The sequence below is a fragment of the Poromitra crassiceps genome (assembly GCF_964638095.1).
Source record: "Poromitra crassiceps genome assembly, chromosome: 12".
NCBI lineage: Eukaryota > Metazoa > Chordata > Actinopteri > Beryciformes > Melamphaidae > Poromitra > Poromitra crassiceps.
In genome coordinates, this window is record NC_139632.1 from 18860729 (window position 1) to 18871347 (window position 10619).

The following is a 10619-nucleotide window of genomic DNA, read 5'->3' on the forward strand; positions in this document are numbered from 1 at the left end:
TTGTAACAGTTGTTTTGAAAGGGGCTATATAAATAAAGTTAATATTATTCATGGTAAATTGACCCACTCGACCTTTCTCAGGCCTTTACACCTTTTTTCCATAAGACTTTTTTCTTTTTGCTAATGTGTGTTTATTTGGTAGCATTTAGATATGTTCAAAACATAGGATAAGAAAGATCTATGCTCCTCAACAGGTCGCCCCCATCTGACACTAGTCTCTCAGGTCTATCCAGTGCCAAAGTCACACCCTCTTCCGAGTTCTACATAGGACCTAAGGATTTCATCCGTCATTCATTTTTCCATAGATGTTTCAAAAAATCAGTAGGCTATAAAAGAGATTTACTTGGTCAAACCAAATGATTCAGCTATATTCAGAATCAGGAGAGGCCATAGAACCTTTCACTCAGGGGAGAGGAAAAAAGCTAGCTAGACAAAAACAACCCAAAACCATAATGCCTCCAGCCAGCCAGCCATGGCTATCGCCGGGCAGAGACATAAAATCCCCATCATCATCATTATTATTATTATTATCATCATCATCATTATCATTATCATTATTATTATTTCAGGGAACAGGGCTTTTCTGATAGTTGCAGGTCAATTCAGTAGGCAACAGGGGGCACCATTGTTCAACACGAGGGTAGGAATCACTGGTGAGGAAGTAATCAACTGCACCTGGTCACTTTGAGGTGCATAGATTATACAATAATCTATATAACAGTATGTCACACATAGTATGCTGGTACATTTTCTGCATAGGATTTGGTACAAACTGTATATATAAAGTTACAAAGTACATTTGGAACGTGTCTATTTTACAATGCACATGTACATACCTAATTTATTCTGTGGACTCTACAGAATATGTAGGCCTACAGCACCTTATTTACATTTTTATGCTCTACAGTGTAGACTACTAGAGCATAGGACCTCTGTAGATACATTAAAGTGAATTTGAGCATATTTTCACATGTATACATATGTTGCAATTTTTCATTGACTTTTGTCATATTCTTATATTTCTCCTACAGTGTATATTGCATGAGTTGATATCTTTATAGACCTACATGTACCATACCCCCGCTGGATATCATACATATTTCACATCCTTATTATTTTTGCACACCGTTATTCTGTAATCAGTACTTTTATGTTTCATGCTTTCTTGCTGCATAATGTCCTTTGAAATTGTGTATACAATATTAATTTAATATATTTATATACATACCAGTAACCACTATTTGGTCTATTCTATGCTTGGTTTTAGGCTATATTCTATTTTTATTTGCCACATCCCTTCAACAGACACATTTCCCCACAGAAATAATCAGTTTAATCTTACAGTATATTACTGTTCCTCTCCCTCTGTTCCCAGGCTCCATCTATTAACATCGTATCAATCCTCTTACCACTGCAGATGCAGGTGCACACAAGCATGGCAGGGATTCAGACTTCCCTCACAGTATACCCACTGAACCTCAGCTGAGGATGGCCAGGTGATGTGCAGACATTCATTTGGAGATATACTTATACTCATACTAGTAGTCTATAGGCTACTATTACTTCAACTACAGTACTACTACTACTACTACTACTAATAAAATGCCTAATACTACCAATAATTAGCATCAACATCCCCACTATTTGCATACTGTATAACTAAAATAGCATACATTAGTAGAACATAGGAATGTCCTTTTAAGATTGATCAAGATTAACAGATTTAAGTAAAGCAGAATGATAGCACATTAACAAACCAATAGGCTCAACAAGTGCTGTTACCCCCCCCCCCTCCCCCACCAAAAAAAAGATCCTCTACTGAACCAGCCAACAGAAGATTCTACACTGCAGACAAAATGTGTAGCCTACTGTTGTCTTATAGGCTTACATACATGTCAATATACATACAGCCACAACACATGCACTGGGAAGGACTCTCACTGAAGCTAAATACACACACACACACACAAAACACTACATCTTTGCACAAGGATGAGATATTTTGGCCATGTGATTTGACAATGTTTCAGCAACAGAGCACAAGTGAAGAAGAGGCATCACATCAGTTAATGAATGAATCGCTGAATCGAGCAGCACATTTATTCATGTGAAATCGGCAACTTGTTACAGTACAAAGACAGGATTGTTGATGTTTTTCCCTTTTTCTTCCATACAAAAAGTATACTCTTAAAAGCAAAACATTTTACAGTCTACTCATGGACACTGGCAATTTATTAGATTTCTTGTTTTGTAGAAATACTCAAGGTTAGGCCAAAACCTAGTATATGTCTAGACTGTGTATGGGTATGTGCCATGGCCGATCAATGGTGTAACTCCATCAGTCAGTCAGTCAGTCAGTCAGTGACAGACATTCATGTTAATAAAGCTGACCCCAATGTTTGCGGTTCAGCCAATAGAAATATTAATTTCCCTGGGCTATGAAAATTAGTAATTGTACACATTTTACAAAATGATAGCAACATTATCAGCTAAAAACATTTGTTTACATGTAAGATTTTTACTTTACAGTGACAGATTCCCACAGATATGTAGATAACAATATTCAATGGAATAACTTACTTTTCCCTATGCTACTTGAATGTTTTAGCACCTACCGTCACCCCCACCCCAATGGAAGGTATGTTCCAGTACATTTAAAAGGCACAAAGTATCGCTTTGGTCTATGTGTCATCCCTGCTTCTGCTTGTACAGTTTAATAACATGTTTAATAAAGACATTTCCTAATCTATAGCCTACCAAAAACGGGTTTATAATTCAAGTGTGGTCAAATGCAAATCTAACATTCAGTTTGACAAATGGAGGCTAAGCATGTGTAGTTCCCCTCCTTTATGATGGAAAGGTTTAGTGCAAAGGTAAATGGCTGATGCTAGACTTACACACCAAACCAATGCAGTATATTCACACTGCAGGGCAGAGCTGGACCCATCCCACAGTCATTGGGAACCTGAAGCATGGACAACAACACTTAGGCCATGTTCACACTACAGGCAAATCCGATTTGCTGCTAAAGTCATTAATCATCATTATCTTGATTGGTTTCCCAAATCTGATTTGGGAGTGTGTCCGCACTGCCACAAATCTGATTTGGGCAAGTGTTCAAGTCGGATATGGATTAAACAAAACAATATCAGAAATACACAGCATGTCTGCCGTGTGACTTTTCCGGGTTTAATGTCCTGCGTGGGGGGATAGGGGAGGAATTTTGAGGTTTGACTGACAGATTGAGGGTGAATGGCGTTACGAGAATTACTCACAAGCTCGTTTTAATGCTTTTGCATTGGTTGCATTTGGTAAAACCCACACAGAGACGTGAAGGGTGACCAATGGCATTGATTCAAAAATGACAAAAAATAAAAATCTGAAAAAATTGATATTCGGGGTCCTGCCGCGACAGCGACGATATGTGGTTTGGGTGACACAAATCAGCGTCCAGACTCATAAAACCAATCTGGATAGAATCATTAATAGGTTATTAAAGTTCACAAATCAGATTTGGCCTCCTAGTGTGAACATGGCCTTAGTTGGGCTGTACAAATCAAGTAGAGTTCAGCAATCTAGTCTAGTGTGAGCGTCAGTGGTATCAGTGGTCAGGAAAGATGCTGTGGCGTTTCTCTGCGATGGACTGAGCGTGAGCAGGAGGACATGGCAGCAGCGGGAGTCGAGGTGGGCCCAGACACAGTCCTGACACTTCACTCATCAGCTGCTTGTTTACGCCCAGATCAAACCCTGTAAACAACATCACAACAATAGAAATCACAATAGGACAAAAAAAATCGCTATGACCAAAGCGAAACTAAGGTAGAGAGAGATAACTACTCGAACAAGACAAGTACTACTAAGTCAGATCTAATTTGGTAGAAAACATCATCACAGTACAATCACTCACCTAGATTCATGGCATGGCAGAGAAGCTCCTGCACCTTGAACTGCTCATGGAAATGAGATAAAGATGTCAGTAAACAAAATTTATGCAAAATATTAACAAAACCTGAGAGCTGGAGCAGGGGGAAATATACAGTACCTGTATCGTCCTAGCCTCGGAGAGGTCGCCTTTCTCAAATGCCATTACGAGTTGGTTCACATCGTATCCTAGATAGTTATATGTGCTGAGGGCAGATAAATGAACGGCAATTCAAATAACAAACTTTAAATTTGCCAGTGGAAGCTGAAAATGCAGTATGTAGATACAGTAGATATATAATAGAGAGAACACACTGACCTGCCAACTGCTCCGTTGGCACCCATAGCCAGCGCTGCTAGCAGTTGCTATGGCAAGATTAAAGAAAATGTTTTAGGGTTAGGTCAGAGCCACAACTATTCATCAACAGTTTATTGAAGGAGAATACAAAATAAGCGCAAACCTTCCCATGGCACACTGAGCACAGTGGTGTGGCCATTCAACTTTATGGCACCATGCCCCACCACCACCCTCATCCCCCTACCCACCTGTCGAATCCCGACTCTCTACTACCTTCCTATAGAGACACTGCGTAACGCGTCATCATTCAGAAACCACGCCCAAGACGGGGGAAAACAGAAACCGCCCCTCCAATCCTGGCGTTCTCCTATGTCGCGTGCATGGTTGCGTGTTGCACAAAAAGATCGTATATACGGAAGATGAACACTCCAACTTACTTCCTTGACAGCTGGATCCACATTTTTCTTCTCGCCAATTCTCAATGGCTTCCTTGTTTTGCTCAGGAGTACAAAAAAACTTTAACTGCCGATTTTTTACATTTGTTGTCTGCGCAGCCCACCACACAACAGCTTTTAGCTATGTTTAATTCAAGGAAAATGACGCTGGTGTGTGGAAATGAAGGGAGCTTTTCCCCCGTGATGGGCGTGGCCTATTTCATGCAGTGTCTCTATCCTTAGCTACGGCCCCTCTTCCCTAGCCCTGCCCCCTTCACTACACTCACTAAATGTCCATGAGTGAATGACTGACTGAAGCCACTAAAGATGAAGTCTGGACCATGTCCGGCTAGCCAGAGCAGGATATTTGCCAGTTTTACCCTTCTAGACATGAGGGATCTTTGTTGAGAAACATTTGGAAATGGTCAGTTTTTTATGCCAATGGCGAGTAGAGTGGGCGGGGGGAGTGCGCGGGGGGAGGGGAGGAGTGGGGTGCGGTGCAGAGGAGGAGAGCCCAAGAACAGAACTGGGCACCAATGCCCTAAACGCGCACACAGGTCTCCATACACTGCATCTACAGTACAACACGAGATCTCTGCCAAACACTTTTCTCCAATAGTCCATTCAGACGCATTCAGGCGATAACGTGGGGTGGCAATGTGCCAAAAAGAGTGAGCGCTTGTAGTTACATCGCCCAAAAGCCGCCAGTCAAAATAGTGGTCGCACTAACGTATTCAAGTCATATCGGACTAGTTTTCAATTTATTTCTCCTCACAAAAGTTAGGCTATATGTCTTGAATATACAGGCTAATGCAGCAGTATCACCCTCTTGCATTTGTGCATTTTCACATACAAGACAGACAGGTCGGGAGGAAAAGAAACCATTCAAGCCATTTGCAGCACTTGAGGAAACCGTGAGTTTGCTTGTTTAATTCATTGATATAAGTGATTGTGCAAACGATTAATAGTGGGCACTTATCACCCAATAGCCTAATGCAGTAGTAGGCTATCATCTCCTTGTTGCATTTTCAAACTGGTAGATGAGATGGGGGAAAGATGATTCAACTTTTACTTGTTTAATCACCAATTGGCTCTCTTCCAAATAAGCCAGCCATGTAACTACATCCATTCATGAAATTATTAAATAGCACGCACGGGGACATTAATGGTTTGTAAAGTGCCATTTAACCACCCGCCCACTCAGAATGATCCGGAACATGAGCTGGAGGTCTTAAACAACAGCCGCTTTGCCAACGATGCGGATCCTGTACTAGGGGCTCAGATGGTAATGATCCGCACTTGCGGGAGTGCGCATAAAGCGGATAATTGTTTCTAAACATGCAGGCCGAGCCGCTAGCAGCTGGTAATAATCCAGATTTCACTGCATGTTTAGAAGGGGCTTGAGTGTCCTGATTCTGCCATATTGTGACCCCGGCGGGGCCTACTGGCCCAGCGCAGTAGGAAAAAAAGGAGAAAGAAACGAGAGAGATGAAGACAGAGCTGACCTCGTCGACGCCGAACAGCAGTGACCAGCAGTGAGGCTGACTGTAGCTGACACATCGGCCAAAGTCCATCAGGTCAACTCCACTGAACTTCACACCCCTGAAGGACGGGATGAGCTTCTCAATACCTTCCAACACGTCTCTAGCTGGCACTGGGGAGAAAAAGAGCAGTCTGAAAATCAATAAGTGGATAGGGTTGCTCACCTCGTTGGAGATGCAGAGTCCCTTCAGGTAGAAATACAGAATGGCATCCTATCAAAAGATGCAAAATGCTTACAATAATGTAAGGCATCAACTCAGTGGCACTAACCATTAACACCGGTGAGAGCTGGAAGATGATAATAGTAGAAGGGCACAGTTGGGGCAGCTGAAGCCACCTCTTGGAGGAATTTCCTCAAGGCATCTGAGTTTGGGTGAGAGGACAGAAATGAAGATTTACCCTGTATGTATAAACATTAAAACATATATAGCTTTCCATATGTTCCAAGACATATAAAGTGCTGATATGTGAATGTGGACGGTAGGCAGGCAGTTTGACATCAGTAGTAGTCACGTGACTGATAGCACATAGAGGTCACGTGGAGGCTGGGTTTACCCAGGCTACTAATGATCCTCTTCAGTGATGTCACTCGCTGGGATTTATGACATCAGTCATCAGTGGGATTTATGACATCACTGATGACATCAGTGGGATTTATGACATCACTGATACATCAGTGGGATTTCTGACATCACTGATGATGTCACTGATGATGTCACAGTGGGAGTTCTGACATCACGGATGATGTCACAGTGGGACAGACACACAGAGCCCGAGCTGGGACAGACACACAGAGCCCGAGCTCCCATTTATGGTGGGGATAACCCATTCCCCCTCTGTCATTAGCCTGGTCTCCAGCCCCATATGAATCTCAGGTGTCATCACTCTTCATGTCACATACCTGCAGTTCTGGGCTTGAAGAAGGATGGTGCAATGACTGCTATCCCATCAACTCCTGCTTGTGCTGCATGGCGAGCCTGAGGCGGGCGGGGGGGGGGGGGCAAAATGTTAGCTTTTGGTGTCAGTCCCTCAGAATCAAAGAGTAAAAGCTGCTTTCTAGATTCACCATGTTGCACTAACATTCAACAATCACACAGGGAGAAATATATTGTAGAAGAGGAAGAGATACCAATTTCTCCACCGACAATAGCCTCAAAAGACCAGAATGCATTGCAGCTACAACACATGTTCTGTTGTGTGTAAACACTGACCTATGGTGTGTAAAGGCCGTGACTCTCCCATTTTGCTAACAGGAATAACTGGAATACAAGTTCAGACACATTCTCTGGGAGATGTAATGCTACACAGCTTCTTTGAGCAATGTAGAAAATCCCTCACTGTAGTAGGTATGTCACTCGAAACAATGTAAAGCACAGTATAGAGTAGGGGTGTGCTGTGAACATGTGCTGTGTGTAGGAATGTGAATGGCGTACAAGTACTACACAAACGCAATAACTCACCAGTTCTTGGGAATCTTTCAGACTCAGACAGCCCACGTGCACGATCACCTGCTCCAACCTGTAGACACAACACTCATTGGCTACTATCAACTGCTTTTTCCTCTCTCTCTCTCAAATAATGATAGACACATTTCCATGGAAAGACCCCATCCGATCACTTACTTGCCCTTGGCTTTCTGACACCACTCCTCCGTCAGCATCTTCCTCTCCTCCACAGTGAGAGACGCGCCCTCTCCAGTGGTGCCATTCACTGTGCAGAGGAAGATACAGGACAACAGAGTTAACAGGCAGGAGGGAAACATGACCTGATGATGTATTGGGATTGAGGGGAAACGGCAGGGCTCAATTTGAGAAGCAAAGAATATAGATTCATTGATTTTGCTATACTGCAGGCAAAGCGAATGATAGCTCATAACTGGAATAAAACTGATATACCTACAATTGGGGTTTGGATAAAAAATATGACAATGTATGACAATGGAGAGAATAACATATGCCTTGAAAAACAAAATGGAAGTGTATGAGGGAATCTGGAAACCATTTCATGATTTTATAAGAAGTGGAGATATAGGGGAGCTTCTACAGGAGGAAAACTCAGGACAGGAAACTTAAAGGTGTGAACATGTGGTAGACCCCAGAATGTGGTATTTCATATTTAATATTTGGGCCAATAGTCTTCCATAGTTGACAACTGTACAGTGAAAAGATTAATGAAAATATTGTATTTTATATACAGTATATATATATATATATATATATATATATATATATATATATATATATATATATATATATATACATATACAGTATGTATATATATATATATATAGTAATCAGGGTAGTTTGGTATAATCTTCACAGCAAGTGACTTCATGGACACCGATTAGCATTTTTCAAACAAGAAGAAACAAAAGACACAATCTCTATCATTATTGTGTCTTTCTTTTACTCTGTCTTTCTGTTAACAGTTAGATAGTAAGACACAGTGCAATCTGCAATGTTCCATCAACAGTTTTTTTTAAATTTGCCAGCAAGGTCAGTTAACAATTAACATTGAGTTAGCTGGAGAGTAAACAACTAACTTTATATGCTGCCGTCAAGGCATCAGCTAATGGGGATCCATTCAATAAACAATATGCACATTCAATAAACAATATGCACATTGACCGTGGGTGCAGGGTTAAGTGCTGCACATCAGTTGACACTTCGAAGTGTTGTCATGAAATAAAGAGTTAAATAATGCTTTGGTGTGCTGGTTCTAGTCCTTAACTGGAGAGCAACACATAAAATGTGTCCTACAAAACATTAACTCAATTAAACTAAAGCTAAATGTGTCACACCACAGTTGATGATTACAATGACAATATCAAAGATAGAATCCACCTGTAAACTTACCAAATATGCTATTTACATGTTGTTTCTTTGTCAAGTAGTCAATGTAAGGCTCAATCACTGAGAGGTTGATTTCACTGTTTTGGGAAAATGTGGTGAGAAAAAAGAACAATAAACACAAAAATGTCATGGTGTCACTTCCGTAAATGTCTTTTCAGACCAAAACAATAATCTTTGCGAATAAAAATGGGGGGGGGGGGGACATTTATCTCTATAAGCCTATCCACACCAAATCAGAAACTTCCATATTTCGCGGTGCAGATTTTGGTCTGAAAAGACTTTAAGAGTGCAAGATGGCCACATATTTCAGTTTGGAGGTGGGTGGGTGGGGGGGGGGGGCACATACACTCATACACACAAAATGTAGTTGTGGGGCAATAAAATAGGAAGCAGTGTTTTTTGTGGTACCCACCCTTGTGGAGTAAGTGGAGTAAAGGTGGCAGCAACAAGTCCAGTCAGCTTTTTACCAACAGCAGGATTCATGACTAAGGGAGAGAGAGGTGGGGATCAGCTTTATCAGACAGAATTTAACTTCAGTTGGATTACCATTTCTCTTTCTTCTTCTTTTTTTATCCCTTTTATTTATACAGGGGAGAGCAATGCTCTCTTTTTCAGGAGTGCCCTGTTCACATTCACACACACATTCATACCTGAAAGCTGACCAGTACAACCACAGTCTGATCTGCTGGCCACTGATCAGCTCCACTTGAGCGGTTGGGGTCAAGGGCCTTGCCCGGGCACCTCAGTGGTGGTAAATGAGGGAGGGGCAAGTGCTGCCTTTTCACTTTCCCCACACAGATTTATCCTGCCGGTCCCGGGGATTGAACCGACGACCTTCCAGACATAAGCTCGCTTCTCTAACCTTTAGGCCACCACTGCTTCAATAAAGGGTTTCAGTTTGTATTCTGCACTTGTACAATATTACTATATTATAATTAAAGAAACTTGAATTATCTATGGAAAAATACATTTCAATCTTCAATAGAACATACAATAAAGTACCTATGTAGTAACGTTATATATCTACAGTATGAATGTAGGCTAGTATACAAAAAATAGCCAAAATAATACGAATGATGATGACGATGATAACAACAACATTTAAGCACAATGAAATAGAGAATAAATGTCATTGTGCAGGTGGGGTGAGAAACCCACTCAAAGCAGCTACCGCTAGGCTATCAACACAGCAAATAACAATGATTCAGAGCAGCATCTATCTGCCTTGATGGAATAGGAGCTCAAGGTACAAAAGGCTACATTGAGCGTAAATTCATCGGCATTTTATCAGTATTTCATTGTAATATGGTGAAACACAAACAAAGTATAGACTTCTGTACCTGTAAGAGCTTGTCCCTTCCGGTCCCTACCCAGAAAGTCGCCTCGTGCAAGGTAGCCCGGATTTGTGGATGGAGATATAACTTATTATCATGTGAGACCATCCCCGTGTCAAGTGACAAAGCAAAGCAGCATGGGAAATGTAGTGAGTACTGGAGAACACAGAACTGCTGTTGTAAAAATCGTAATTATGCAAGACCCAACAAAGTGCAGTTTGGCATTCTACGCCAATAA

General features: G+C 41.5%; 1 protein-coding gene across 1 annotated transcript; it reads right to left on the reverse strand.

Moving 5' to 3' along the window:
* Positions 1-2085: 2085 nt before the first annotated feature.
* On the reverse strand, positions 2086-10476 carry npl (N-acetylneuraminate pyruvate lyase (dihydrodipicolinate synthase)). The gene is made up of 12 exons (XM_083648025.1): positions 10388-10476; positions 9460-9532; positions 9051-9124; positions 7818-7905; positions 7656-7713; positions 7097-7172; positions 6466-6558; positions 6159-6307; positions 4241-4287; positions 4043-4127; positions 3908-3947; positions 2086-3747 (listed from the first exon to the last, which is right to left on the reverse strand). Exons 2-12 carry the CDS (start codon positions 9528-9530, stop codon positions 3602-3604), a joined length of 927 nt encoding a protein of 308 aa, XP_083504151.1. The 5' UTR covers positions 9531-9532; positions 10388-10476; the 3' UTR covers positions 2086-3601.
* Between the last annotated feature and the right edge of the window lie 143 nt (positions 10477-10619).

What these genes read in the sequence shown, in the direction of transcription:
- npl (XM_083648025.1), bottom strand. Translation starts at nt 9,530, where the DNA reads ATGAATCCTGCTGTTGGTAAAAAGCTGACTGGACTTGTTGCTGCCACC. An exon ending in ACTCCACTTACTCCACAAGG is followed by an intron (nt 9,125 to 9,459) that starts GTGGGTACCACA and finishes TTCCCAAAACAG; the next exon opens with TGAAATCAACCTCTCAGTGA. An exon ending in GCCAACGGAGCAGTTGGCAG is followed by an intron (nt 4,128 to 4,240) that starts GTCAGTGTGTTC and finishes ATCTGCCCTCAG; the next exon opens with CACATATAACTATCTAGGAT.